This window comes from Temnothorax americanus, unplaced genomic scaffold, assembly GCF_048541705.1.
Source record: "Temnothorax americanus isolate GAGA-0224 unplaced genomic scaffold, ASM4854170v1 Scaffold29, whole genome shotgun sequence".
Classification (NCBI taxonomy): Eukaryota; Metazoa; Arthropoda; class Insecta; order Hymenoptera; family Formicidae; genus Temnothorax; species Temnothorax americanus.
The window spans coordinates 799478-827028 of NW_027509432.1; the positions used below are offsets into that span (position 1 = coordinate 799478).

General features: G+C 39.9%; 8 protein-coding genes across 21 annotated transcripts; 5 read left to right on the forward strand and 3 right to left on the reverse strand.

Annotated features, from left to right (window-relative positions):
• Window positions 1-1396: 1396 nt before the first annotated feature.
• LOC143899936 (hippocampus abundant transcript 1 protein) lies at window positions 1397-8248 on the forward strand. 3 transcript variants are annotated; one of them, XM_077410757.1, is made up of 7 exons: window positions 1397-1845; window positions 5206-5607; window positions 5751-5972; window positions 6137-6420; window positions 6509-6797; window positions 7006-7162; window positions 7410-8248. In XM_077410757.1, exons 1-7 carry the CDS (start codon window positions 1720-1722, stop codon window positions 7514-7516), a joined length of 1587 nt encoding a protein of 528 aa, XP_077266883.1. In that variant the 5' UTR covers window positions 1397-1719; the 3' UTR covers window positions 7517-8248. The 3 variants fall into 3 exon arrangements, with proteins under 3 accessions (XP_077266883.1, XP_077266882.1, XP_077266884.1); XM_077410756.1 differs by lacking the exon at window positions 1397-1845 and adding an exon at window positions 4137-4994; XM_077410758.1 differs by lacking the exon at window positions 1397-1845 and adding an exon at window positions 4137-4994 and having other exon boundaries at window positions 7006-7141.
• A 1091-nt stretch (window positions 8249-9339) lies between these two features.
• On the reverse strand, window positions 9340-11772 carry LOC143899941 (putative methyltransferase-like protein 25). Of its 3 annotated transcripts, none has more exons than XM_077410767.1 (4): window positions 11191-11772; window positions 10760-11111; window positions 10330-10427; window positions 9965-10248 (listed from the first exon to the last, which is right to left on the reverse strand). In XM_077410767.1, the coding sequence occupies exons 1-4, from the start codon at window positions 11770-11772 to the stop codon at window positions 10015-10017; spliced, it is 1266 nt and encodes a 421-aa protein (XP_077266893.1). In that variant the 3' UTR covers window positions 9965-10014. The 3 variants fall into 3 exon arrangements, with proteins under 3 accessions (XP_077266894.1, XP_077266893.1, XP_077266892.1); XM_077410766.1 differs by having other exon boundaries at window positions 10739-11111; XM_077410768.1 differs by lacking the exons at window positions 9965-10248; window positions 10330-10427 and adding an exon at window positions 9340-9463.
• A 4-nt stretch (window positions 11773-11776) lies between these two features.
• LOC143899945 (uncharacterized) lies at window positions 11777-21355 on the reverse strand. Of its 5 annotated transcripts, none has more exons than XM_077410774.1 (2): window positions 21215-21355; window positions 11777-12204 (listed from the first exon to the last, which is right to left on the reverse strand). In XM_077410774.1, the coding sequence occupies exon 2, from the start codon at window positions 12191-12193 to the stop codon at window positions 11783-11785; it is 411 nt and encodes a 136-aa protein (XP_077266900.1). In that variant the 5' UTR covers window positions 12194-12204; window positions 21215-21355; the 3' UTR covers window positions 11777-11782. The 5 variants fall into 5 exon arrangements, with proteins under 5 accessions (XP_077266900.1, XP_077266904.1, XP_077266903.1 ...); XM_077410778.1 differs by lacking the exon at window positions 21215-21355 and adding an exon at window positions 13102-13242; XM_077410777.1 differs by lacking the exon at window positions 21215-21355 and adding an exon at window positions 12631-12770.
• Window positions 12742-14979, forward strand: Tbc1d7 (TBC1 domain family member 7). Of its 2 annotated transcripts, none has more exons than XM_077410773.1 (5): window positions 12742-12881; window positions 12996-13345; window positions 13542-13826; window positions 13945-14074; window positions 14138-14979. In XM_077410773.1, the coding sequence occupies exons 1-5, from the start codon at window positions 12840-12842 to the stop codon at window positions 14189-14191; spliced, it is 861 nt and encodes a 286-aa protein (XP_077266899.1). In that variant the 5' UTR covers window positions 12742-12839; the 3' UTR covers window positions 14192-14979. The 2 variants fall into 2 exon arrangements, with proteins under 2 accessions (XP_077266899.1, XP_077266898.1); XM_077410772.1 differs by having other exon boundaries at window positions 14157-14979.
• Window positions 14943-17625, forward strand: LOC143899940 (ornithine aminotransferase, mitochondrial-like). 2 transcript variants are annotated; one of them, XM_077410764.1, is made up of 5 exons: window positions 14943-15078; window positions 15584-15755; window positions 15971-16275; window positions 16532-16862; window positions 16948-17625. In XM_077410764.1, exons 2-5 carry the CDS (start codon window positions 15693-15695, stop codon window positions 17536-17538), a joined length of 1290 nt encoding a protein of 429 aa, XP_077266890.1. In that variant the 5' UTR covers window positions 14943-15078; window positions 15584-15692; the 3' UTR covers window positions 17539-17625. The 2 variants fall into 2 exon arrangements, with proteins under 2 accessions (XP_077266890.1, XP_077266891.1); XM_077410765.1 differs by having other exon boundaries at window positions 14964-15078; window positions 15543-15755.
• On the forward strand, window positions 18981-21412 carry LOC143899942 (ornithine aminotransferase, mitochondrial). The gene is made up of 6 exons (XM_077410769.1): window positions 18981-19114; window positions 19176-19569; window positions 19735-20039; window positions 20248-20448; window positions 20745-20970; window positions 21217-21412. Exons 2-6 carry the CDS (start codon window positions 19191-19193, stop codon window positions 21381-21383), a joined length of 1278 nt encoding a protein of 425 aa, XP_077266895.1. The 5' UTR covers window positions 18981-19114; window positions 19176-19190; the 3' UTR covers window positions 21384-21412.
• A 277-nt stretch (window positions 21413-21689) lies between these two features.
• Window positions 21690-23963, reverse strand: LOC143899932 (uncharacterized). The gene is made up of 3 exons (XM_077410746.1): window positions 23591-23963; window positions 23383-23508; window positions 21690-23312 (listed from the first exon to the last, which is right to left on the reverse strand). Exons 1-3 carry the CDS (start codon window positions 23741-23743, stop codon window positions 21690-21692), a joined length of 1902 nt encoding a protein of 633 aa, XP_077266872.1. The 5' UTR covers window positions 23744-23963.
• A 124-nt stretch (window positions 23964-24087) lies between these two features.
• Window positions 24088-27149, forward strand: LOC143899933 (uncharacterized). Of its 4 annotated transcripts, none has more exons than XM_077410750.1 (9): window positions 24091-24227; window positions 24304-24485; window positions 24581-24878; window positions 24963-25116; window positions 25189-25331; window positions 25407-25609; window positions 25693-26086; window positions 26159-26374; window positions 26458-27149. In XM_077410750.1, exons 2-9 carry the CDS (start codon window positions 24318-24320, stop codon window positions 26586-26588), a joined length of 1707 nt encoding a protein of 568 aa, XP_077266876.1. In that variant the 5' UTR covers window positions 24091-24227; window positions 24304-24317; the 3' UTR covers window positions 26589-27149. The 4 variants fall into 4 exon arrangements, with proteins under 4 accessions (XP_077266873.1, XP_077266876.1, XP_077266875.1 ...); XM_077410751.1 differs by having other exon boundaries at window positions 24093-24227; window positions 26473-27149; XM_077410747.1 differs by having other exon boundaries at window positions 24088-24227; window positions 25189-25609.
• Window positions 27150-27551: the final 402 nt, after the last annotated feature.

Genomic DNA, 27551 nt, shown 5'->3' on the forward strand with positions numbered 1-27551 from the left:
AATTAAATGTTTTATATCACATAGCTGGATATATCGTAGCAAATATTTATAAAAATCAAAAGGTTTGCGATGTATGTATAAATGCTACCAAATCGAATACAATTATTAATGACTCTTATACTTTATTAAGCAGAATCAAAACCAAAAAACGAAAATGCTACTTTTTTGTAAACATTGAAACATTTAAATTTTTCATCCAAATGGAAAGAATTTTCCGAATGTTCTATGAGCAAGTGCATTTGCATAAAATTAATTTGAAAAGTTTTTTTGTCACTAAATACGAAGAAATTGCATTTTCATTACCCGAATGCCACAATCTGAAAAAAAAAATTATTCTTTGTTATCATGCGTTTAAACTGAAATCTCGTTCAACGAAATTAAAATCGAATAAGAGTGCAACTTGTGCCAGTAAAAGTGTAGCAATGCATGAATATGTCAAATAAAATATATTTTATTCTTTGCTTTTATTTGGTTTCGTTCTTTTTTATACTGTTTTCGAAGAAATACAATAATTGGCAGTTTTAGGATACATTCTTTCAAAAAATGTATGCATTATAAATCATTTATATTACGCTACACTTGTTTTGAAAAGTAGAAAATAAATTAACATGGATTTATTTTGTTTCAGATGCAATCGTCTGCTGCCAATATACATCCAGCATTAAAAAAGAAATTTAAAATATAAATCAAAAATGTGACTGATCAAGTTTTACAACATTTTTTTTATACATTTATTATTATACACAAATTAATTTTACACGATTCAGCAATTTTCAAACACTTTATATACACATTTTTGAACATTTTTGCATTTATATATTTATTTTTTAAGTTACATTTGTTTTTTGTCATCAATATATATTTTTTACGAATCAATAAATATTTTTTACGAAAGGAACTCTTGCGCATCAATTACCACTGAAAGAATTTGTTTATATTTTATTATTTGTAAATAAACTATAACTGTAAGAATTACTGTACAACATTTTCGGTATTTAAATATGAAATATTTTATTTTTCTTATTGTATAAGAATAATTTACTCATAAAAAAGTCATGTAAGGTTTCATTGTTGAGATTTTTCCGCGATGCTGATTGCTTTTTTATTGCACTTATTTCGTAAACATCTATCATTACTTATTTTGACAGTTTGTGTATTAATTCGTTAATAGTATAATGTAATAGGAATTGTATAATTAAAGCTAAATAACACGCGCGTAGCGCGCGTCTGTCATGTCTAATTATATAAAATATACACATTTGCATTGAAACACGTTTGAGTTTTGCCGCTGAATATACTACTTCCGGTTTTGAAACAAAATGGCGACGGTTAGTCCGATCCCTCTCTGGAGGATCCCTAACGCCAAGTCGCTAATGTCGCCATCTGTCGCGACTCCAAACTCCACGATATTCGACGATATCGTACAGCGTTCACGACCGTCCGCGATAAGTAGTGCGCGATAGCCCGCGTCGGTCCGCGGACGCGCGGATGCGGATACGTTCGTTCGTCCTCGCCTCGTTTGCGCCACTGTTACGTAGATGCCATCGCGAGAACATTGGGAACGGTAACAGCGACGGTCGCAACGGTCCGCGACAGCCGAAGCCGAAAGTAAATCTCCGGGGGACGACGGACGACGGGCGGCGAGAACGCGCGGTGCGCGGTGCGCGGCGGTGCCTGGGAAAAATGACTTCTTTCGCGCCGTCGAGAGTCTAGGAATTCATGAAACTGAAGAAGCGAAAGAGTCTGTGCGCGCAGTGCGCGAATATGCCCGCCAAGGTCTCGAAGAAGGTCGTGGGCATGATCGTGCGGAGCCGAAAGTCCATTATGAAGGATGGAGTCGTCACGGTACCCGATGAATTTTTACGTCGAACCTCCAAACGCGACTTTCCCGACACCCCCCCTGCCCCCTTACCCCGAGCGCTGGGCCGCTGGGCGCTCTCTCCCTCCGACACCCGCGGCATACCTGCGTCCTGCCCGTGCCCGGTGCCCGCGATACCCCGATACGCGTCGCTTTTATCTCGAGTCCCATTTTATCTTCGCGGAGCACCGCGCGATCGGTACCCAACGAGTTGCCTCGTTCACGCGGAAACTCCACTCGACCCCCGACCCCCGTCCCTCGGACGCTTAATCGTCGATAAATATATTATGTTTGCACCTATGCGTATGAATTATTTCTCAAACAGACGCGACAAGCGCACGTACGCGTGTACGTATGCGCGTGACGCGTGTGCCGTGCATCGAGTATTTTCCAGTATTCGCGCGTTATCTCGAAAAATCGTTGTCTCACGCAGGTGCGGGTGCGGGTGCAGGTTGCTCGCCCCCCCCCCCCCACGTTTCATTTTCCGTTACACATTTTTTTTTGTTCGAGACAAAGCGCAGCGCACGCACGGAAAAAAGGATCGCGACGATCGCAGCGATCGCGGCTTATCTACGTAACCTGTGTGACGCGTTGTCAGCTGATCAACCAATTTTTGTAAACACCTTTCAACTATGTATTTAAAAAGGATAATCCGACGCGTGGAACGAAAAAATCGGACCGACGGAAGAAAGTATAATTTATCGTGTTTTTAATCGCTGGTATTTTTATTTTAGATACCGGTTGTTGCGCGCGATTTATACTCTTTATTGCTCTCAATCTGGGTACGTCGCTCAACGGAAAGAGAGAGAAACTTCGCTTTCGAGTCTTTATATCTACGATCGATGTTGCCGTAAGCTACTTATTTACGCCACGTCCGATAAATCGATGTTCGACGAATCGCTCGACAAGCCTTTGTATTTGATACAAATCAAATTAATTCCTTTCCGTCGTTCGACTCGCGCAATTTTTTCCTCGACCGTTTTGACTTTTAAATATTGTTTTTGCCGAGGTTATTCTATATTTAAACTCGGAAAAGATAAAAGTAGACGTTCCACGGCGCGACCGTGTTGGCGCTTTTTTTTTATCGTCAACGCCACATATATGTCGCACGTATGTACATACATATATACGTATATCTTTCCTTGCGCGCGACACGTAGCGTGAGCGCGTCGCGCGCATCGATCAATTATTCGACGATGCGTTACGCGTGTTCCCATCCGCGCCGACGATAGATCGCGACGCGTCGCGCGGTTATTTCCGTAAAACGCAGAGCGGAAGCTTCCCCTCGCGGGTGCCGGGATGCCGCCCGAGGGAACCGAGTAATCCGAGCGTTCCGAGCGAGACGCCGGCTGGTCTGAGCTGGCCCGGCTGGCCGACGCGCCGTCGTTGGGCTAGGACTCGAGGGGGAGGGTCCGGACTCCGGAGTTAGCTCGAGTCGTCGTGCGTCGTCGAGCGGGCCGGCGCGGGGTGGGGGTGGGGACGCAGTCGCGATACGCGGAGGTTCGATTCCTCGTCGCGCGCACCGTCCCGCGCGAGGGCGAGGGGTTGACGCCGCGAACGGTCTCCGGCTGGAAATATATGCGAGATCGCCCGAGATCTCGCCGCGACGGCTGCGGGCTGCGGTCTCTCCAAGAATAGCGATACGCGACGGGAGGCCGAGAGGGAGAAGGGAAAACTCCGTCCGCGGCGCAAAGCGAAGCCGCCGCTTCGGGGAACGCGCGCACCGCACTGCCGCACCCGGCACCGCGGAAGACTCCCGGACGTCGAGTGTCGCGCGTCGCGCGTGGGGGAGCACCGCGAACGAGAAGCGTCCCCGTCGCCGCGAGTCTCTCCCGTCCGTGGATATCTCCGTGACGTCGCCGTGCGCGATCGAATCAAGGCCGCTCGCCGTTCGTCGCGAGGGAAAATCTCTGTCGCGAAGAGGGATGGAGGGAGGATGTGTGAGAAACGCGATGTTCGACGACGACACCGAAAGACGCCTCTCGGTTTTCCTATAAGCTTCGAAGCTTCGCCCCGTCGTGGCCGTCGAGACAGTCGCGTATAGGGGCGCGACGTAGCTCCCCCGCTTCGCTTCTCCGGATCTCGTAACTCGCCGAGAAATAACCCAATGACGACGGCGGCGATTTGGCACTGTACGCGCGAGACGACAGCGTTACCAGCTGACTCGATGCGATCGCAGAGTTACTTTTGAACAAATGTAAAATGCGCGCGTCGAACGCGATTTTAAGAGGAAGGACGCGCGCTAGCTTGAGCCTCGCACCGCCGTAATAAAGTTCGAACGAGTTGACGACCGTCGGAGATCGTCGCCGAAAGGTCGATTGTGTCGCGTTCCCGTAAATATACGTGCGAACGAGGAAGCGCGTCGGAGTGACTCGTTGTATCTCGCGATTAAAATTAATATTTCTTACCGAAACTCTCTCTCTCTCTCGTTAAAGCAGAGCGCGCGTAAGAAGATGTAGGATTAAATAATTGCAAAAGTAATGACAAATAGACGTAAAGGCCGCTAGTTTTATCGAACGTCGTAAATAAAATCAATAAGTTTTGTATTAACCATCGGGCATTGCCGATTCTAACGGACGTGACGAACGCGCGTAACAGCGACGACACGGATATACTTGGTTGTAACCACCTCGTTTGTAATGCAAATCTAACGCCGATAAATCAAATAGTCGTGACGGAATGACCGAAGAAAAACTATTCGTAAACAATTAAGATAAAATGTAGCGGAAATGTATGAGCGAGGCCACGCGTCTCGCGCGTGGTGCGGCATCTCGTCTATTTTAGACGTTACACGTTGGAAAAGCTATGAGAGAGAAATCGTGCGGGCTTGACGAGCAATAAGCTGCGAGTGACGTCGAAACTGTGGCGGTGCGCCGATATGACGTCGAGAGAAGATTGTCCGTCTCTTTGTCGCGCGCCCGTAAGCGGAATAACGGCACGAGCGTCGCGTAAAATGTGAGAATATGAGAGGAAACGTGTACAGCGACATTTTTTAGGGGTCATGCCCCCTGGGGCGAACGGTGGAACGGAGGGCTCGGGCCCGACCCGTTCCGAGATACGTAACGGTCGGGATCGCGCTGTAGCCAAACTCGCGCCTCCCCCTACGTTTGTTCGGCAATGCTACGGACACCTCAAGGTCAGCTGCTGAAATATCATAAGTATCCGCCACTCGCGGTATAAGCGCGGAGAAGGCCGTATCTGTTTGTCGAAATTTATTTTACGTACGCTGCTGCGACTCCTACGCTTTCGTTAGAGATTATCCTATATGCGTAATTGTGTAATACCCGTGTACCACCCGCTCGTGTCAAAGATCATCGTTTGATGTGCCGTTGCGTTTTATTTTTCAGAGCTCCGGTGTCGGCGAGGCGAGCGTGTATCACGCACTGGTCGTAATATTCCTGGAATTCTTTGCGTGGGGACTGTTAACCATGCCTATTATTAGGGTACTGAACGAAACGTTTCCGGATCACACGTTCCTGATGAATGGCTTGATAATAGGAATCAAAGGAATCCTATCTTTTCTCTCCGCGCCACTGATCGGCGCTCTCTCCGACGTATGGGGTCGAAAATTTTTTTTACTCATCACAGTGGCCTTCACGTGCGCACCGATTCCCCTAATGAGCATTAACACGTGGTGGTTTTTCGCCATGATTTCTATCAGTGGCGTATTCGCTTGCACGTTCTCGGTCGTGTTCGCGTACGTTGCGGACGTAACGGAAGAAAATCAAAGATCACTGGCTTATGGCTTGGTACGTGAATGTCATTTGAAGTGACAATATTTGCATTTCAATGCCCAAAGTTTTGTTTCGCGAGTAACGACGGGAAATAATCTGGCGCGATGCGTGGTTATCCGATTTATAAAATCACGTTTATATTTTGTTCGTTCCTCCAGGTGTCGGCAACTTTTGCCGCGAGTATGGTGATAAGTCCAGCTTTGGGTGCTTATATCATGAACACGTACGGAGAGAATCTTGCCGTAGCATTAGCGACGGCTATCGCAGTCTTGGATGTGTTTTTCATATTAGTGGCCGTACCTGAAAGTTTGCCTGAAAAAACACGTCCACCAGCACCCATCTCGTGGGAGCAAGCTGATCCGTTTGCCGCTCTTGGAAAGGTATATATATATATATATATAAAGCCTGTAACGTATTGAAAAAATAAAATCCATCGCGTAGAGAGAGGATGCCGTGCGATGTATCATTTTTAAAAATAAGAACATATAATATATATATATATATATAAAGAATATATAAATATATCACAAAATTGGTTTTACAGGTTGGAAAAGACCATACTATTTTAATGCTGTGTGTCACCGTGTTCCTGAGCTACCTTCCTGAAGCGGGACAGTATAGTTGTATATTCGTTTACTTAAAATTGGCTATGGGTTTCTCCAATGTCATGGTGGCAATATTTATCGCTGTGGTGGGCATCCTGAGTGTGGGAGCGCAAATTGTATTAGGACCCTTGATGAGAACCCTCGGCGGCAAACATACTATAATGCTCGGGCTGTTATTCGAGATGTTACAGCTCATGTGGTATGGATTCGGCTCGCAAACGTGGTAAACTTCATTTGCATCGTAGCAATGTTACGCTCGTAGTGACGCATCGAAACGACGACGAGTGTTATCGAGCGTTAACTATTTCTAGGATGATGTGGGCCGCCGGAGTACTTGCTTCCGTGTCGAGCATCACGTATCCCGCGATTTCCGCATTCGTATCCATGCATTCTGACGCTGATAAACAAGGATTGGTACAAGGTATGGTAACTGGGATGCGTGGTCTCTGCAATGGACTTGGACCTGCTATGTTCGGCGTCATATTTTACCTCTTTCATGTCGATCTTAACGACGACACGCCCAATCTCCCCTTGAAACCGTCGTTCGTGGACGAAAACAACGGAACGGGAACTAGTACGCATCTCGACGTAATGCCTCAGGTACGTACGTTATATCTGCAGGTAAGAATAGTTTCTTTTTGTTAGCTATCTGTTCTGGAAATTTTATACGTGCAACGTTGAAAACTTATTTATCGAAAGATAAGAATCAATATGTTTATATATATATAAATATGTATAGAAGCAAAGTGTTATCCTCGATGTGTTGATTTAAATAAAAATCAAGTGTTTTGTTAAATTGTATTTCCAGCTTGTACCGGGGCCGCCGTTCGTGTTTGGTGCGTTACTTGTGATCTGCGCGCTGCTAGTAGCCGCATTTATTCCCGAATCAAATACGATGTCAACGGGATCGTTGCATCACCCATCCACTTCCCGGAGGCCCTCCGGTAAATACGCATATCAGAAATGTACGTTACAGGTTGTCAAATATTACGGCTAAAATGCCAAATATGTTTATGGTGATGGGATTCATCGAAAATTGTTTTAATTGCAATTTCTATCGACTTGGTGTGAATGAGTGGATTGAAATTTACGCGAAAAAAATTTTACGTCTTACGCGAAAATCGTTATATACATGTAGCAACGGTTACGAGAATACTGTGTTTTACTTATTGTAACGCACAATGTAGAACTTAAGTGCTTTTGTTATTTTAGGTTTGTCCTTGGACGTTCAGTACGAGGCAGACCGAGTAGGCAGTGGAAGAGGAAAGATCGGTCCGCTATCACCACTAGTCGACAATTGTAATTCCGCCGCGCTATAATGTCTATTGAAAAATGTAAGACAAGCCATATAGCGCACGACGAGAATACTTTAGCCAAGCGGTAAAGTTTCACCCTTAATCAGAGGTGAAGAGCTCGTTACTATGAAATGTGTGTGTGTGTGTGTGCGTGTGCGTGTGCGTGTGCGTGTGTGCGCGTGCGTGCGTGCGTGCGTGCGTGCGCGCGTGCGCGCGCGCACCTGACTCGAATCAGGCGACTGTAATAGAGTTGTCTATATTGTATTATACTATTTGTTTAAGGCAGTAACTAAGCTTGATTTTAGGACTTATCGATGGAACTTAATGTGTTTAGGTTGTGACAAATTTGCACAAGCGGTGCTTGTGCGATTAATACCGTCGGTTGATCTCAGAGTCGTGTATGATCGTACGACAAGCGTGTTATGTCCAAAAAAAACGTAACACATTAGATCTTCCTTTTCAAGATTCTTGCGCCGACTTTTAAATCAGATGTAACAATTTTACGCAAAGTAATCAATATCGGTGACTCTTCGCGCAGCGCTCGCCAACGGCACAAATCGAAGTTATCGGTGAAAACTGTAATCCCTATTTTATTAGATTTATACCTTGAATTTGATGTCGTATCCTTTTCTCTTGTTTCTAATTTATGTTACCACTTTTTATATCAAGTGCTAGTGTAAATTGCGCAACGTATTTTTGCATCTCCGTACATTTGTAGCACTAGAAATAGCTTTTACACATTCCTTGTAAGCATAATTTTTGCATACAAAAGCAGCATTAATTGACAATTGAAAAGGATGCAAATTCTTTGAAACGTATTTTCCTTTTGTATGATATAGTAATTACTTGTTATATATTCTTGTATATCATACACCATAATTCAGCTAATATTTATAGATCATGCGACTCGTTTCTTTCTGCACAAACTATTTATTTTAATAGATGGAAACTATAAACGTAACGAGAAAGGCCTCGATACTAGAAAGATATACAAAGTGATAGTTCGTCATTGAAAGACACTGGTAGACGTTAACGTTACTGAATAAAATGAGATATTAATTATTAATTGAGAATCAATAATTCTCTTAAATTATGCGTGTTATAATCGGAGTCATTGATGTTAAAACGAAAAGAAACGTTTTACAATAGAATAGAATCTTGTATATTTTTTGCTTCTATTTTACAAAAATATCAAAACTTTTAGGAAGAATATGTTTTAATGCAGTGGCATTATTGATTTATATAAAATTAAAATTATAATATAATGGTTGGTCAAATAATGTGTTTTATCTTTAATTTGTGTTATTATTGGTATATTTACATAAAATATCAATAGCACGTTCACAAAAAATAGAATCATTTGAAACTAACTTGTAGGAAACGACAATTAATTTTAGTTACTGTGTACTGGATTGATTTTTAAGTCATTGTGCTCTTAAACTCGATTAGTCTCGACGACAGCCAAAGAGTGATTAATCGCAAATGCAAAATAGTTAAAAAATGTGCGATAATGTGCAACGTGCTCTTGTCTCAAATTAAAAAAAACCCTCCTTAACAATTTTTGTTTCATAAATTTTGATATTTGCACAAATTTTTGATTATTTTCCGCAAAAATTGAAAATTACATCAATTATTTGATGGATATTTATTGGATGATATTAATACCGAATCTTTTTATAAATAAAAGTAATAAACATGTATTTTATACATATGTATAATATTAACTTCTTATTTTTATGTACGTCTGCTCGAAACAAAACAATTTACTAGATATTGAAGGTTTCAGTCGATATGGCTTATAATCTTTGTCAAATGTATTAAAATTACGTGCGTTTTCTAGAATCTAGCTGTATTACAGTAAAGTATTACAGGACGAAGTAGAAATCGAAGTGAGGTGTATACAGTGCAATTGCAGTTCTATAGTTTCTGTTTGTATTTCCTTAGAGTTACTTACGAACTCGCTCTCGTACACTGAAATATACGCAATTGTATTATAAATATACAAAGCAAACGGGAAGATTATGATATTAGGGATAAAATTTAGAATATAAGTCTCTTGACTCTATCGCGAGTTAAGTAATTGTATATGTATAATGTACGATGAATGCGTTAATAAAAAGTGATTATTTTTAAGATAAATAAAGGTATCACTTGAAAATCTCACATTTATATTCAACAACTATATCAGTTAAAGTAATGGACTAGAAAAAAAAAAAAATATATATATATATATATATATATATATATTTCAGTATTCTCTATTCGAACGAGTCAATTGTATGAATTTGAATATTGATGAGTGATTTAATGAAAAAATTTTTATTGAAAATTGCCTTGTTTTATATATGCAATAATACAATTTATATGTAATTGTTAAATTCATTTCATGTTTGAATTATTCATATTTGTACCAAGAATATCAAGTACTTTCTATGAATAAATTGGCGTACCGTTTTATAATTAGATTAAATCTTTTTTTTCTGTCTCTATACATCTTTAATATTTTCCTATTTTTATTGTACTTATTTCGTTGCAATTATTCCATAACATCTGGGAGAGAGTGCTGGATCAAACAAACGTATTACAGCAACTTTGGAACATTGGATATTATTTTGTAAAAATATTACTCTATCCAACATGATTGCCGCTTCCACCACTGAGCTCATATGTATTCTCAACATTTGAAAGAAACGCAACTTTGGTTCGAAATGCATGTGATTCTGATATATTTGTTGCAACGCATAAGCGGGTGGTATCTAAAAACGTATATTTCGTAAAATTTCTGTTGACGCGTTAGAACATATGAAGAGAAAAATAAGTCGAGGTTGAACGCACACCTGTTTCTTATCCACTCCGATTTTAGATAGCGCGCACTTTGCGTAATCCGCGAAATTATTCAGTGATCCACCACGACCTATTTTAGCATTGTAATATCCTATTAACGATATATATTATTACACATGTATAATGTAAATTTATGTCAATTCAAAATATATAAAATAATTCAGTAAATAGTGATCGATGTGTCTATGATACAGGATAAATGAATATTAACGTTTTTGGTCATTGAATGGTATCTTGTGCCTAATAATTTGTGAGCTGTATAAACTTGCCTCATACTTCGAAGCCCTGATCTCTATTCTTGTTTAGTCTTACGCTAAAGCTAAAAATGTAATATCGCTTTATTAAATTGAGGCACAAGATCCAATTCAATGATCGAAAATGTCAATATTGAAATATATTTACGTCTACGTCGTCCGTACTGACCCATTGAACGTAGAATAACTTGCAGCACGGCTCTGTAAAATAACGAAGGAGAAAGATGCTTATTACGTTTACTCCTTTCGATAGATTGTTGAGCCAACATTCTGGCATTTTTAGTGAAATTCCAACGTCCGCTCAATGTTTCATCCGCTAAATGATAACAGCATGGGACTACAAGAAGCAAATTAATGTCCTTCGCACGTAAGAAAGCTTTGATTACAGAATGCACAAGCATTCCACAAGTGTGTAATCCTGTCAAAATCAGATTTTTGTTTACGATCCAATCAGGGTAATATATATTCACCATTTTGTTATAATTAGTCATGTCGTCCAATTCTTGAACTATATATCGAACCTAAAAAACTTGAGATTTTTTTATAACGTCATAAACGATAACGATATATAATGTGATTGAATGTGTGTTTTTCACGAACCTTTGTTAACGGTCGTTTCCTCTTCTGAATCTTTTCCTGACGACTTATCGCACCCTTGTGACAAACTTGCGACGAATCGATCGCCAATACAGGGATATTGAAATGTTCTGACAAATACGTCGACAAATACGCTTTCCCAGCTCCAGCGTCTATTACTAAGCTGCGGGTGATAAGTGCCGTTTCGGCAATGACTTTTCCAAGCACTTCGATTTCGTGTGACTTCTTTGTATTCATGAGCTCAGACTTCGGGCGAACGTCGAGTTTATTTTCGATCGAACCTCCCTCGGAAGACTGCGGTAAAAGCTTTGTCAAATCGTCCATCCACGTAACAGCTGGGCACGATTCTAAAGAGAGTGATCTTGTCAATCGTATGAAATTACTCAATTCCGAATCTGTGTCGTTTCCCGTCCAGATATCGTCGCTCGTATCAGTAATACTTTCAAGCTCCGATCTAAGTCTCTCCGGCAAGCACTTGTCCCATAATCCTTCGGTAATAAAGTCAACCAGATGACAGTCTACCAGCTTCCGATAGATATTAATGAACGCCAACGCTTTCTCAAAGTGCTGGTTATATTCCGCCATCGTCGTCGCATTAAAATTCAAGTCTATCCGTCTCCGGATAAACCGAACTAATTTTTGCTAGAGAACAGAATTTGGCATATTTGAACTTAATATCTTCCACAGCTTTCAGAATGTCCAGATTGTCGTCCTGGTGATCGGGAAGAGTGCGGCGAATGTCTTCCAAGAGCATCCCAGCTATCGCCACCGCCTTCTCGCATTTAGCGTCATTAGTCTGTAAATAGTGCTCCAATACTCCACTATAGTATCCTAATTGCGCGGCGATTATGCTAGCTCTGTGGTACCCAAGGTGGTATCCCTTTAGCAGCTGCTCCCTGCCAGTCACGTAGCCTTTCTCGTAGCCTGACTTCTGTGCAATTTCTTCCGCAAATAATAAATTCTCGAAGGCTTTATTTACGTCCAGGTCCTTCTCTTCCTGGGACATAATTAGATTAACTGAAAAAAAAAGATAAATTATATATCATTATATTCCATTACACAAGGAAAGTATCTTTCTAATTATCGGTGTCCACTCTACTTACATTTTGTGACAAATTAAAAAAAATTATTGGAAGACGAAAAACAACTTGTTAATTAAACTGTTACGCACAAATAAACAAAAGTAATAAGCTACCTTAAGAAGGTAAGTCGCGATACTTGTTGGATCAACGATAGAACTATAAATGTGTATATAAAACTGTGATCTCTGTTGATGCAGTGACATGTGGGCGTGTCAATAACAGATGATAATAAAGAGTAATTACGTAGGTATCGTGTATGTGTATGTGTGTGTGAAGAAAATGCGAATCTTCTCGATCTGGAGCGAACGCAACGATGTAAATTCAGACTTTTTGAAAGTGTGAAAACGATAAATATACTAACCGAAACTTGCACACGCACACGGTAACCTATGCGGCAGAATTTATAGGTTATACAAGCATTATTTTGACACACGAGTCAGCTACGTATATGTGAATACGGAATGAAAAATATAGAGCTGCGGTAAAAACGCTTTCTTATCTCGTTTAACTTATTAATTATCGCCTAGTTCTCTTTTCTACCTATATTTCTACCTCGACGAGACCAGAACAATGACGGATGAGCGGAACTTTCGTTCGCAGTATTACGAAAAGGTAAAATTCATCCAAGATCCATTTGTTCTTCGAATCGAAGCGACAGTTATATACTGCCGTATATTCGTCGTCAGATTGCCACGCGATTAGAATATCATTTCTTTCAAACGACAGGTTGGATTTCGCAGCGTCGAAGAAAAGAAGTCTCTGGAGATATTATTGAAGGAACGCCCGATTGACAAGACAAAGCTGAAGCAGTTTTGCTTAAGATTCACCGTACCCGCTATGTATAGAAATTTCCTCTGGAAAGTCTTACTCGACGTTGTACCAGTTTACGCGGAGAGTCAGGGGTTTATAATGGCCCAGCGTAAGGCGGAATTTCAGGATTTGCAGAGAGCACTGAGAGTCACCAAGGTCATAGACGACTTTACAAAGCCTCGTCTAATATTCTTAGCGATGTGGCTGTTACGTAAAAGAAGAGCAAAGGTTGATATGACCGCTCAATTGGAAACTCCGTTGTACAGGTTCGTTGCATTATTCAATATCGTTGCAGACTTTTTTAAACTCAAATTAAATTTTTTTAAGTTTTAATTGAGATCCAGAATTTTTTCGATAGCTTTTCTCTGTGGATCTTGAAGGACCCATTGGCTTTGTAAATTCATAGATACTTTGTATGATAGCCAAAATTGTTATATTGCAACAGAATTTCGTCTATTCCAGAGCTATGAGCAAAATGGCCGAGACCCTGTGGCATGTGATTGATGTTGAATCGGAAGAAGAGAAGCTGGTGGACATGTATTGGATATTATCCGGATTTTTTGTGCAAGTTGAAAAGCTGCGGAAAGAAGTTGGAAAATTGCAAGACTGTACATACGCACTATTGGAAAAAGAAGACGTAGAATTATACAGGCATCTCGTTAAAATTGACGCACTTTACAATCTTCCATACGATGCGTGGTTTTATTCGTGTTTTGCTGGCATAATAAGTAATGGATCTATTGCTAAGTATGAATGATTGATGTGTTGTCATAAAAACTGCAATTGTATCGCAACTTTATTAGTGATTTTTGATACTGGTAATAGCACATACTTGTAGAATTACCAAAATATTTATTTGTTACAGGATATGGGATAAAATAACTGTCGGAGCATATCGAATTTTAATATACGTTGCCGTTGTTACATTAACCACTTTGAGACGTCTATTATTAAGATGTGAAAGCACGGATCATGTATTAGATACCATTAGTAATGTAGGACTCCTGGTTAAATTATAATACTCTAATATAATGTGATATAATGTTATGTTTTTTCAGATTTTACATTTTATTTTAGATAACGGAGGAAACGTCGGAGGTGATAGTCAATAAAGCAATTGAATCGATGCAACAAAGCGGAACAACTCAACAAGTTGATATGTATTTCACAAAACATAATTAATATTTTATACCACATAATATAAAAATGTATTATATTCCATACATATGTATATATATATATATATTATGCGACGAAGGTATAACCGATATTAAGAGATTGCTCCTAGTTTTTCGAATTTGTCTCACATTTAAATGCTATGGAAAACGGAAACTGATTTTTATCATCACTCATAATAACTTTAATACGTGGGCATTATACCTCTGTGAAACTGGCACTGGATCTATAATAAATTAAGGAATTGAAATTAATAATTAATTCTAATTTTTAAAATGTAAGTATTTTTGTAATTGGTTGTAGTAACGATAATTTTATTTGTAGCCCCAACTATTCAAAGATATAATTCTTAGAAATATTTTAATTTAATTTAATTCAATTTACTATAATTTAATTTAATTTAATTTTTTCTTATTAAAAAAAAAATAATCGTCACTTGATCTTGAAATAAAAAAAAATTGTTGATTCAGAATCGTTTTGTAAATCACAAAATTATCCGTCTTTTCCACTTACGTTAATTCGTGAAATCTTCCGTGTGCTTCTATCATGTCTATACGTAGATATGAGAGCGGTTATTACTGTTATTATCAGCGATAATATGTGCGACAAGGATACTCAGTCGGTGGGAAAGCAATAAGACTTGTATTGCGTACACGTAGTAAGAGGCGTGTAGTGATGGTATCCTTCGACTCGAACGCTTGAGATAAATAAAACTTGACCTAAAGCACGAGGAACTCAATCATTTACCAGTCTGACTAGTCGTTGGGGTCCGCTTGTGTCGATATTCGATCAGTGACTGCTGGACTGATTGAATTGCAGCTTTGTAAGAGTATAGTAGATTATATACGTTCGTTAACTCATTAACGTTATAATTGGGGAAAAGTTTATTGAGAAGGAATTATTTTAGTAAATAACACTTGTTTTCAAGCTTTTAATATTTAATCTTTAGTTGGTGCACTATTAATTATCTTAATTATTTAAATATATAAAATAGAAACAAATATGATTTAATTAAATTGTATAATTATGGCCCTTAGCGGCTTAAGAGATTATGGATCAACAAATAATTCGGTATTAGAATCTAAAAGATACTTTGATTGTAAAATTGCACGTAGTATCTGTATATAATATAATTTTATTGTATGCATGAATTAATTTAAAAGTTAAAATTAATTCATAATTTTTTGAAGTTTGGTCGGTAGATCTCGAGAAAATATCGAAATTAATATTTCAGAATTAATGGAACAATTGCGTTCTGACAAACTTTCACTTCATTATAATTCGCAGAGTAGCAGCTGTCGCGCGAAAACTGTATTTTCAATTTACAGTGGCCCACTTACAATTAGTTCACAGTTCAAAGAGTTCCGATATCAAGTTTCTCGGTCGTGGTTATAATTTACTGCCGTCTTAATTAACAAAGAAGTAAAAATCTACGCGATGGAGCCAATAACGAGAATGGCATTGCTAAATATCAAAAGATCAGCAAGAACGTTGTCTCAGGTAATATAGCATTTTATCATAATTTTAGGATAATCGTAAGTATGTGTACATATAAGTTGGAAATACTGTTACATTAAGTTACGTCTTTAAAAAATAATCTATACCTAATTTATTTACTTATGTATAATCAACTTTTTTATCATCAAAACATTTGAAAGAGAATATTTGAAAGCACTTTAGATCGGGATTAACTTAAACATTTCTTCTATTTTTAGCGCATTCAATGTCACGGAACACTTACGTCTCAACAAGTATTCGATCGTGAATCTAAATATGGTGCTCACAATTATCATCCACTCCCCGTGGCTCTGTGCAGAGCTCAGGGTGTCTTTATGTGGGACGTCGAGGAGAAACGATATTTTGATTTTCTAAGCGCTTATTCGGCAGTTAATCAAGGCCATTGCCATCCCAGAATCTATAAAGCAATGGTCGATCAAGCGAAAATTTTAACTCTGACCTCCAGAGCGTTTTATTCTGATATTTTGGGTGAATTCGAAGAATATATCACGAAACTTTTCAGGTAAACTTTTCAAAGTGTTACCTTTGAGACCCAAGCTTATCGATAAGATAAACGATGACGTAACGAAATCTAAATGAGAGATCAACGAAAGTAGAAGATAAGTGTACATACATATAACATGGTGTTACGTGTTATTTCGAAAATCTAATATTTAACATTTCAGAAGATACACGAATTGGAGTATATAATTAGATTATAATTTAAACAAAGATCCGGATTAAAATAATCCTTCAAAAAAAGAATTTTATTCTTTCAGATATGACAAATGGCTGCCGATGAACACAGGCGTGGAAGGTGGCGAAACGGCATGCAAATTGGCACGCAGATGGGGATACTCGTGCAAGGGCATACCGGAGAATCAGGCCAAGATAGTGTTTGCGGAGGGCAACTTCTGGGGAAGAACTTTGAGCGCTGTCTCTTCAAGCACCGATCCAAGTAGCTACAGGGGTTTCGGACCGTTTATGCCGGGCTTCGAGCTCGTGCCCTATGATGATCTTCCGGCACTTGAACGGGCTCTCGCCGATCCAAATGTCTGTGCTTTCATGGTGGAACCTATCCAAGGTGAAGCTGGCGTTGTAGTTCCCAAGGTAAGCTTTCACGCGCAAATGTTCAAGCATGAAGGAAGCCACCTTTGATCTTTTATTCTTAAAATTGTCTCTGTTCCTCGAAAAGGACGGATATCTGAAAGGAATTCGAGAGCTTTGCGCGAAGAACAATGTCTTGTGGATTGCGGATGAGGTGCAGACCGGCCTGGCGAGAACGGGAAGGAGGCTCGCGGTGGATTACGAAAACGTGAAGCCGGATATTTTGATTCTCGGTAAAGCCCTGTCCGGAGGATTCTATCCCGTTTCCGGTGTACTAGCAAACGATCCCGTTATGCTCACAATCAAGCCTGGCGAGCATGGGTCAACTTATGGTGGTAATCCTCTGGGATGCAGAATCGCCCTCGAGGCGCTTCGAGTTCTGGAGGAGGAGAAACTTGCCGAGAATGCGGAGAGGCTCGGTCATGTGCTCAGAGACGAGCTTAGCAAGCTGCCGAAAGAGATAGTCACTTTAGTGAGGGGAAAAGGCCTCTTGAACGCCGTCGTCATTAATGAAAAGATCGACGCCATGGATATCTGCTTGAAGCTGAAGGAACGCGGGCTCCTGGCGAAACCGACGCACGGACACATCATTCGTCTGGCACCGCCGTTAATTATCACGGAGGAACAGATACGCGAGTGCGCGGATATCATTTCTAAGACTATTCTCACGTATAACTAACGGACACCTGTTGTATATCATTTACGTGTAATTTAGTAATTTTAATTTTAACGCGTTACCGTTATGCAAGTGAATAGACAGCGGCTTCACGCGACACGAAAAATAAGCAGGACATTATTTAATATTGAAGCAGACACAAGGAGAACATGACGGGAAATAACGTCGCAACACGCTATTCTGCTCGAATCTGCTGGCAAACTGTTAGCATTTTGCTAACTGCTAATATTTTGCTGACTAAAAAATAGAACCGATAATAATAAATACTACACTCCACACTTTATAAAATTAAGTACTATATTACTTATATTGCTCGAATACGATACTTGCGAATTACGATTACGTTGTGAAAATGCAAACAATGTGATCTATTGATATTCTATACCCACATATAATTTTCTTAATCTACCCAATATGCGCATTTTGTATATAATTTTATTTAAAAATGTGCAATGTGTCCATTTTGTTATTTTTATCTTGACAATATTTGTGCAGTAAAGTTAATCCGTATCGTATATATGCTATATCGAAAATGTTCATCATTTTTGACAGATCGGAATTTTATCAAGTAACACATACGAGAGACAAGAGGTTGAATCGGTCATGAGTGCATTGACGTATATCAAATTATTAATATTTTTCATAAAACAGTCGAACGTTGCAAACGAACACAATTATCGTCGCTTATAAATGATACTACGATGTTCTATTTCGTAAAGAAAGCCCGAATATATAATCCACTTTGTATGTAGTCGTATTATTATCTCGAGTAAAAATGTAATTAACGTAACAAATGAGTTATTCATTTCAAGTTATTAATAACTTCGTACGATAACATTCTCTACGCAAATAATGATGTATTCCTAGTGCAACGACGCGAGAGATAATATGTATCGAAAAACATATAGGCATGGCTTGCAATCAGTAAATAAAATTCCCAAGTAATAATATATAAGATTATTATTTCGATTAATTGATTATATCGCAAAATTATTCGGATTATACACTTTAATAGACTTTGACTTATCGTCTAAAGTCTCTTATTAAAATGTATAAATAATCTTTAATTTTCTACAGCATTATTTTCTTAATATTTACGTTAGACTTTTTTAATTCTTTCCTGTGTTATATTATATGAACACTGTCAAATTCCCAACAAAGTTAAAGAACCTGAAAATTATATTATCAATGAAAGAGTTTAAATTCATATCAAATGCAAAACAATCATAATTTTCTTTTGTTGTTTTTTCGATTTCCTCTTAATGGACTTAATGTAAAAATGCCTTAGATTGTATTGTTTATCGTGATTCGTTTACTTCGGCGTACTGGCGCCTTTACTCTGAACTTTTTATCAGATATGGTTCTGTATGAAGACATTTATTTTAAATCCCTCTGTGTCGCAATGCTTATATGTATACACGATTCCAGTAAATAAGTAATCATATCCCGCCGTATCTTTCGTCATATCTTCTTTACCCTGATATAAAAGCAAGATTGGCAGAATCGCCATCAGATGCTTATTTTCTGACGACTTGCACTCTTACTCGTAAACTTAACTTGTATACTTAAAAAAAAGGAGGTTTGTGAATGCAAAACTCGGCGATATTGCAGCAACATTACAACATTTCAACTATTTGCAGGGTGAGAAGAAAAACATGGCTTTGCAATCAATGAGACAGAGATTCTTCAGCATCGTAAGAGAAACGGAAAAGAGAAGATTCCTGAGTTCCCAGCAAGTGATCGATCGCGACAACAAGTACGGCGGTATACACTTTAAACCGCTGCCAGTTGTTCTTTCTCGCGGGGAAGGATGCTACCTGTGGGATATCGATGGAAAACGATATCTTGATTTCTTGGCAGGATTTTCTACCGTCAACCAGGGCCACTGTCACCCGCGTTTGGTGAAAGTGATGAGAGATCAGGCCGGGAAGCTGGCGCACACGTCAAGAGCCTTCTACTCGGAACCTCACGGCGAATTTGGAGAATATCTGACAAAACTCCTGGGATGGGATCGGTTTTTGCCTATGAACACAGGTGTGGACTTTAAACAAGAATTGGGATACTTTTTTCCCTAAAAGAATTAGTTTTAGTATCTCAATAATTATCACGGAAAGATTTTAATACTGCTTGCGATAAGTAAAAGCTTCTTCATTGTTGGAAGACAAAAGAGTTGGAGCGTTTATTCCTTCCTTATCGTAGGTGTCGAAGGTGGTGACACGGCCATAAAAATGGCCAGACGCTGGGGATATAGAATTAAAAAAGTGCCGAGCGGCAAGGCTGCCGTTGTGTTCGCCAACGGAAACTTCTGGGGCCGTTCAATAGCGGCGTTATCGGCTTCGACGGATCCAAATTGCTACACGGACTTTGGTCCTTACGTGCCCCTTTTCGAAAAGGTGCCGTACAACGACCTGTTAGCTCTGGAACAAAAGTTTCAGGAGAATCCCAATATCTGCGCGTTCATGATGGAACCCATTCAGGGAGAAGCCGGCGTCATTATACCGGCTGTGAGTTAATACGAAAACACACGGCATTATAAATATTAATGCGAGTTATTACTGAGAAATTATTTTTACTGCAAAAACGCTGCTTTTTACTGCAGAAAATCACGTAGAGTGCCTTCTGCCTTCATGTTGATATTGGAATGTTAGTGAGATCGTTATCTTTTTGCCAATAGCAATTAATTTTTTTTCTTTTTTTACTTTTTTCATTCAGGACGGTTATCTGAAACGTGTAAGAGAACTATGCACGAAATACAACGTTCTATGGATTGCCGACGAAGTGCAAACTGGTCTTTGTAGAACTGGCATGCGTTTGGCGGTTGATCACGAAGGCTGCAGGCCGGATATTCTTATTTTGGGAAAAGCCCTCTCCGGTGGCATGTATCCGGTTTCCGGTGTCTTGGCGGACGATCAGGTATCCGAAAAAGTTTCATCGTAATCATTAAAATGATATTCAATATATTAGCTCTATTTCGGGCGTTCCTTAATTTAATACTAGTTCCATAAATTAAATTTATGCGATTTTATAAAATTTAAAATATTTTAATAATCATTATCGTGACAAAACACGTTCCTTACGTTGAATTATTGTTGAACTTTCAAATAGGCGATAATGCGATATCTGCCGTTACGTATCTCGAAAGAAAGCGATGTTAATCACTCATTTGGCGCGATAAGGATCTTTAATTCAGACTGATTGTTTCTTTCCAGATAATGCTCTGTCTGGAAACAGGTTCACATGGAAGTACCTTCGGTGGGAGTCCACTTGGGAACCGGGTTGCTTTGGAGGCGGTTAAAATTCTGGAGGAGGAGAATTTGGCAGAGAATGCGAACAAGCTCGGAAAAATTCTGAAGGAAGAACTCGAAAAGCTGCCGAAGGACATCGCCACGGAATTCCGTGGGCGCGGTCTTCTCGCCGGTCTTGTGATAAACAAAGGTTCAACGATCACGAACAAATCAATGATTCAGTTATATCGCTGATAAATTGTCGTCAAATTAAAAATCCATTGCGCGATATGAGTGAAGATAACATATTTGTTGATCACGTAAAATTAAAATCATATCTCGCAAACCATGATTTTATCCAATGATAATGTATCGAATAACATCCTTCGACAGTGCTTTTTTTAACAAGAAGTATTGAATTTTATTACGATACATTCAAGGTGGCCTTTACTTACAGAATTTGCCGAGGGTTGGGACATCTGTTTAAAGCTGAGAGACGCTGGATTGTTGTCGAGACCCGCACATGGTCAAATCATCAGAATATCGCCCCCGTTAACGATTACGGAAGAACAATTACGAGAAGGATTGGACATTCTCACTACGGTCCTCAAAAGTTACAAATAAAGGATTTAAAATTTCGCATTGCACCAAGATTGTATAATAAACAATTTTTTACGACAAAATAGGATTACCTTTTGTTATCGTATTACTTCAGTCATTCCATAAAGCGCATTTAAGATTTCAGACCTTAGGTCTTCAAAATTCTTAGGATTTCTTAAGAAAACACGAAGACAATAGTTAAGAGAACAAAAAAATAATTACAATCACGCACGAAGGAAAATCTTATCCTCTTCTAATAATTATAAAACATGCATTCGCATATAGCCATTGACATGTTTCGTATGTACATAAATTACAATTATATATAAATTATATGTGTGATTCGTTATGCTTCTTTAAGTGTCTCGTCAGACTAAAGGACTGCGAAAACATTTGATTACACTGATTGCACTTGTAAGTCTTCGAACCGGTATGTAAATTTAAATGCCGTTTCAAATGATTGGCCAGTTTGAACCTCTTTCCGCATAATCGGCATTGGTGTTGCCTCAACGTGCCGTGCGAGGCTTCGTGACTTTTGAGATGACTCGATTGCGCGAATCTCTTGCCGCACAGCTTACACGCGAAAGGTTTCACTTTAGTGTGAATTCGCAAATGCTCGACCAGATTACCCTTCTGCGCGAAACGTTTGTCGCAATACTCGCATTTGTGCACCCTCGACGTCTTGTGCGTTCGCAAGTGCATTTTTAGATTATAATTATGGCTAAATTTTTTATCACAAATTTCGCATTGCACCAAACCCCTTCCAGTATGGAGTCTTTCGTGAGCCTTCAAATTTTTTAAAAGCCGGAAACGCTTGTTACAGGTGTTACATTCGTAGTCCTTGCTCCGCGACGTATCGTCACTTTTATCGTGGACCTTTATATGCTCCTCCAAGTACGACGGATAGGAAAATATTTTATCGCACACCTTACATTGATGTACGTTGGTTTTGGTGTGTAGTCTCATATGCGCGCTGAGTTTACTCTTCGATGCGTAACTTTTGCCACAGCTTAGACATTTAAATGGTTGCTGGCCAGTGTGAGACACGTGATGAGCAAATAATTTTGACTTTTGCGAAAATTGTCTCGAGCATATCTCACACCGATGCTTCTTAGCGCGGATATCTTCCGTAGCTTTTATATCGAGAGGTTGCTCGTAATTGTCGTCGCTCGGACATCCGTGATATTCAATCGCGAGTTGCCCGTCTTTCCCGGGCGATTTTATAAATCTCAAGTTTTCGGCGATCGATACGTCGTTCTCGGAGTGCACCGTTACATTCCGCATGCGTTCCGAACTGCTTTCCTGGACGCCGTCGAGATCAATATTTTCTGGAAAGTTTATGTTCTGCATCCCGTCGGTGTCGTCCACGGTGGATCTCTGATAAGACAAGTTCCGAATAGGATTATCAACGGAGCGAATGGATCTTTCGTAGCTCAAGTTTTGCGGGATATGATTCGAATTTTCACAAATCTCTATGTTTTCATTGTCGCACGACATATCGACGCTCTCCGCGCCGTGCGTAATATTATGACTCATCAACTGTCTTCTATTGGTAAAAGTGTGATTACACAGAGAGCAATGTAAGGCACAGGCGGGTCGACTCGAACTTTCTTCGTTCACTGACATAGGATGCATCGTATTTGGTCCGACTAGGGGAGATAATTGCGTATTTGGCATACCATCGTTCGCGAAGCTCGAACCGACGTGAGTAAAATTGAGATACGAATTCTGGGACTCCACAATGTGCATATGTTGCATAGGTATGTTATCCTGAACGAAGGGCAAGTGTAATCGATTGTGGGCACAGAGCTCTTGATAACTCATAAACCCAGCGCCGCATTCCACGCATTTCAGGGTCCTGTGAGAATTCTGTACGGGCACGAATCCCTGACTCTGTTGATTCTGATAGAGCTTGCAGCCAGGGACGGCGGTGTACGATGTCAACCTGGATACCTATATTTCGAACATATTCCTGACATTAACGGTACGTGGGTTAGGGCGCGAGAACGTAAAGTTCCTTTACCTTCAACGCCGCCTGCCTCAAAGCCCTATCGGCGGCGCGACACTGCTCTCGATACAAAAGGGCCGACTCCGCCCTGGTGACGCAACGGTCGCACATCTTTTCGGGCAAGCCGTCTCCCTGCCAGACCTACGAGTATCCACGCGATACGCAAACTTAATCTCCCTATAAATTTACGACAAATTCGAGGTAAGAAAAATGCGTCGCTTACCTCCAAACAAGAGAGAGATCGCAGTTTAGCAGCGAGCGAGGAACCGGCCGGTCCCACGAACAAGCATACCATCTTGTCGCCGTCTTCCCGCAAGCACGTACGGCACAATTTGCCGATGTTCTCACTGTCGATCTCCTTCGTGACTATAAACATATCTCCGTCGTTTGATAAACCGAAAACGTTCCGATTTTTTTCCGGTTTCGATTCCTTCTTCTCAAAGGATTAGATACCTTCGGTTTGTCGCTCGAATTCTCTCGATGCGTTTACCTCTGTCGTATATTTCATTCGTTCTTCTCATCAGTCATGTTCTTATCGTTCTCCGAAATCTCCGCGTTGCTATTTTGACGTTTTCGCGTCGTCCATTGTCTGTCTCCATGCGGCTCATCGGTTGTCAAATTTCGTTCCGTCTACTGCTCACCACGCAAGATGTCACTACCGTGTCGCGAAACGTCGCTCTTGCGTTCGAAAACTCATCAATAAGCGTACTTATGATGGCCGCGTTCGGCAGACATAACTGCGTTGCGTGGTTCGACTGCTACTCAGCAGCTTGGTCTTGGTCTGCTGAACGCGCAACGCGCCCATTGGCGCCGGGGTGAAAGAGGGAAACGCGCCACAAGCGACAAAGGGCGAATCTCATGTAAGTACGACCGTGTTTATTGTATACAAACATTGTAATAGCAAGATATTTTAAACAATCATATGTATTTATATAGATTAAACATGCCTGATGGCGTTAAATACCACGGACGAAGCTGACTGCAGAATTCACGTGTACGCAATGAGTAGATTAAAAGAAACTCAAGTTGCAGTCATTAGTTCATCGTTTTACAAAAATGTATCTTTGCTGGCACAAATTGTACCGCCGTCCTTAGAGTTTCAGCGGCACTTCAAAAAGGTACGAAAGCATTTCTCGAAGATACAAATCTTTATTTCGTATATATGTATTATAACTGAGCTAAAAATTTCTAATGCCACATTCTTTTGTAAAAGGATATGTTTGACAAGCCTAATACGGTGGGATTCCTACATGTGTCGCATTATCTGTCAACTGTATATGACGCAAAACTGTTTAAACGAATGGTCAGGTGGCCGATCTTGTGTAAGAAAGACGAAGCAACATATCGCGTCGAGATGAAAAACTTCCTGTGCCTGTTATCGCAAGACAATCCCGATCTTAATTTCCCGACGATACTAATGTCCCATTTGATCCAGTCGGCGGGAACCAAGTTTCAAACTATTATGTGGAAGCTATCGCAACTCGCTCTCAAGACCTATATCAAAAGAGAACGTACGTACGACGTACCAAATGTACGAAGAAAAGTATTGTATTTTCGTGCCAATCCGTGTTACTTATCCAAGTTGGTTTCTTCAGTTCAAGGAGAATTGTTGAACGCCCCATGTATAAGCCCGGTGCAAGATTTAGCGATAAAGTATTTCAATAATATAATTGTGGAAAAATACAAAGTTGTGACGGAGACTCGCGAGGAGACGGAGAAGATATTGGATGCCGCAAATAATTTTTTGAAGTAAATCACTATTTTCGTTGTGCGTGAACGGCGATATATTAATTTACATATAATTACATTTATATATTTCAGTGACGAGATTGAAAGATTGAATACGTATAAATCAGAGATTTTCGATAGAAGAGAGAATATAAGAAGGGTGGTCCCTGATCTGCCAGCTCATCCGTTGGTTCAAAAGCAACTGATGAATGTCGAAGATTCCAATATCACAAACTGTTGGTACACAATAAATATTCTTCTCGTAAATTTATTCATTGCCAACTTTCACGATATTCCTTCTCGCGTTGCAGTATGGAAAAGAAGCATTTTTAAGAAAGTTCAATATATAATTGAAAAGAACAAGGAATTCAAAGAATTAGAGAAATCCTTCGATCGTTTGTGCAAACTTGTACTGAGAATAAACTCGAATTCTAGGACGCTCGACGCAAATGAATTTTCCGAAATTTTCTGTGATAATTGTTTATTATACACGCAATCTGAGACGCAGTCCAAGGTAATTGAATAAAAATTTCGCACGCGGTTCTTGCGGTCAATTATTTTTATTTTTTTCATTTTTCTTTTTTTTTTCAATTTAAGCATTTAATCCGCAATTTACATGCGAATGGCTCCATCGTGTTCAACACTTTGTTGTCGTTGCTGTATTTGATGGTCACGCAAATCCATCGCGAAAGCATCGCCGATCTCTCCGATCTATCGCAGTGTCTACCGTCCATTCGGAGTGCCTGCAAAAAAATGAAATCTCTGCGAACGCTGTTCAGCGCGCTGAACACGAGAATCGGCGGTATATGCAGGAATGAGCAATGTGCGGTGTCTCGAGAAATTAAAAATGTTTACATCGACTTCGACGCGAGCAACGTACCAATTGTGAACCGCTATATTTTATTGCGATCTCCGAAGATTAGTTTCAACCTCGATCAGAGCACGGACGATAAACTTTTTTACGAGAGATTGCGTTCATCTCCGGTGGAAGGTATTGCTCGTTAAAATCGCGTCATTGCGAAATTAAAACCGAACGTCACGAGAGTGCGTTAATTTTTTTCAGGCAAACACAAACATTTGTTTAGGAGGTACAGGCATAAGTATCGTCCGTTGCGCGAGCTACCCGCACGGCCTGCACCCCTGTTGGACTTTAGTAGTTCTTGGAACAATATGAGCGGATGGCTGTCTCCCCGCGCGCGCTCCGTCAAGCGTGAGCAAATCTTGGTCGACGGAAAGCCGCTTTCGCCCTTGTACTCTCGATTGCTGCAGCATTCCAAAGGTTTACCGCGGAATATTTTCAATATTCCGATACGCTTAAAATCCTCTTATCATTCGAATGAAAACGTTGAAGATAAAAATTAGCGCGTGTGCTTTCAGGACACGCGTCGCGCAGTCCAGGCACGAATTACGAGGGATTGAACCTGACACCGAGGAAACGTCCCTCAAGAACGGGGCATCTGACAACGCACGGCGGAATAAGAAATTTTTTTTAAATCCCTTTTTAAATCGTGAAACCGTTCTCGTTGCACACATCCTCAAATACGAAGAATTAACTGGATGCGCAACCGATTCGACAAGAATTCGTGATATTGATATTAGAAGAAAAATTGATAATAATGCAAATTTTTAAAAGTTTTGACAAAATTAATTGCTCAAACTTACCGTTAATAGCGTTGATCTATATATTTAAGGCATATGATATTTATTTCATTTTCTATCTTATTGTTCGCCTGGTACTCTACATTTAATAACGACTGAAGGACAACGTTAGGCATAGATCGATATAACGTATTTATAAATATGTTATATATCTGTCGTGGTCCAATGATTTTTGAATACACGAGGATCCTGTTGGCCTGTGCATTTTCCTGCATTTTTCGGGTTATTTTAATATTAAACGAGGTAAATGAGATAAATTGAGTAATCTATCGTCATAAATCTGTTTTAAAAAGATGTAGAGAAAACTGCCTATTTTCAACACTGTTATTCTTTAATGAGTGAAATGAGCACTTCGTAAATGCTCTCTAATAAACTTGTGTATTTTTCTTTGAACATAGGATGTGTCTAAATATTTGAAGAATTACCTTTTATTTTTATATCTTACAATATAACTTTGTGTACATTTAATTTTTCGCACGCGTTGAACACGCGTGAACACGTGATGCCTCCCCCCTTTCGCTCCCCATTATTCTTTTTTTTACTCCCTTTTGGAGTATATTCCTCAAACGGTTAAAACAAACTTCGGAGTCATTACAAATCGTTATAAGCGAGTATTTAGACACGACGATTCCGTGATTATTTACAGAAAAAGCGAGCGAGCTCCGAATAGTCCGAATTCATTTCACTGCGCTACGAACAGTACGAACTGCGATCAGTGCGATCCTCGGCGAGTGCGCTATCGCGATTATTCGATGTACGTACATACATACGATCGAGCCAAAGAGCTCGTGCGGCGA

Coding starts and splice junctions, on each gene's coding strand:
- LOC143899936 (XM_077410756.1), top strand. CDS start 4,860: ATGCCCCCTGGGGCGAACGGTGGAACGGAGGGCTCGGGCCCGACCCGT. Junction 4,995..5,205: donor AATGCTACGGACACCTCAAG/GTCAGCTGCTGA, acceptor TTTATTTTTCAG/AGCTCCGGTGTCGGCGAGGC. Junction 5,973..6,136: donor CGTTTGCCGCTCTTGGAAAG/GTATATATATAT, acceptor TTGGTTTTACAG/GTTGGAAAAGACCATACTAT.
- LOC143899941 (XM_077410766.1), bottom strand. CDS start 11,772: ATGGCGGAATATAACCAGCACTTTGAGAAAGCGTTGGCGTTCATTAAT. Junction 10,428..10,738: donor TCAGTACGGACGACGTAGAC/GTAAATATATTT, acceptor TATCGTTAATAG/GATATTACAATGCTAAAATA. Junction 10,249..10,329: donor TCGGAGTGGATAAGAAACAG/GTGTGCGTTCAA, acceptor ATACGTTTTTAG/ATACCACCCGCTTATGCGTT.
- LOC143899945 (XM_077410774.1), bottom strand. CDS start 12,193: ATGTCCCAGGAAGAGAAGGACCTGGACGTAAATAAAGCCTTCGAGAAT.
- Tbc1d7 (XM_077410772.1), top strand. CDS start 12,840: ATGACGGATGAGCGGAACTTTCGTTCGCAGTATTACGAAAAG. Junction 12,882..12,995: donor GTTCGCAGTATTACGAAAAG/GTAAAATTCATC, acceptor TTCAAACGACAG/GTTGGATTTCGCAGCGTCGA. Junction 13,346..13,541: donor TTGGAAACTCCGTTGTACAG/GTTCGTTGCATT, acceptor CGTCTATTCCAG/AGCTATGAGCAAAATGGCCG.
- LOC143899940 (XM_077410764.1), top strand. CDS start 15,693: ATGGAGCCAATAACGAGAATGGCATTGCTAAATATCAAAAGATCAGCA. Junction 15,756..15,970: donor CAGCAAGAACGTTGTCTCAG/GTAATATAGCAT, acceptor TTCTATTTTTAG/CGCATTCAATGTCACGGAAC. Junction 16,276..16,531: donor TATATCACGAAACTTTTCAG/GTAAACTTTTCA, acceptor TTATTCTTTCAG/ATATGACAAATGGCTGCCGA.
- LOC143899942 (XM_077410769.1), top strand. CDS start 19,191: ATGGCTTTGCAATCAATGAGACAGAGATTCTTCAGCATCGTAAGAGAA. Junction 20,040..20,247: donor CCGGCGTCATTATACCGGCT/GTGAGTTAATAC, acceptor TTTTTCATTCAG/GACGGTTATCTGAAACGTGT. Junction 20,449..20,744: donor GTGTCTTGGCGGACGATCAG/GTATCCGAAAAA, acceptor GTTTCTTTCCAG/ATAATGCTCTGTCTGGAAAC.
- LOC143899932 (XM_077410746.1), bottom strand. CDS start 23,743: ATGTTTATAGTCACGAAGGAGATCGACAGTGAGAACATCGGCAAATTG. Junction 23,509..23,590: donor GATCTCTCTCTTGTTTGGAG/GTAAGCGACGCA, acceptor GGATACTCGTAG/GTCTGGCAGGGAGACGGCTT. Junction 23,313..23,382: donor TGAGGCAGGCGGCGTTGAAG/GTAAAGGAACTT, acceptor TTCGAAATATAG/GTATCCAGGTTGACATCGTA.
- LOC143899933 (XM_077410747.1), top strand. CDS start 24,318: ATGGCGTTAAATACCACGGACGAAGCTGACTGCAGAATTCACGTGTAC. Junction 24,879..24,962: donor GACCTATATCAAAAGAGAAC/GTACGTACGACG, acceptor TGGTTTCTTCAG/TTCAAGGAGAATTGTTGAAC. Junction 26,375..26,457: donor ATTGCTGCAGCATTCCAAAG/GTTTACCGCGGA, acceptor GATAAAAATTAG/CGCGTGTGCTTTCAGGACAC.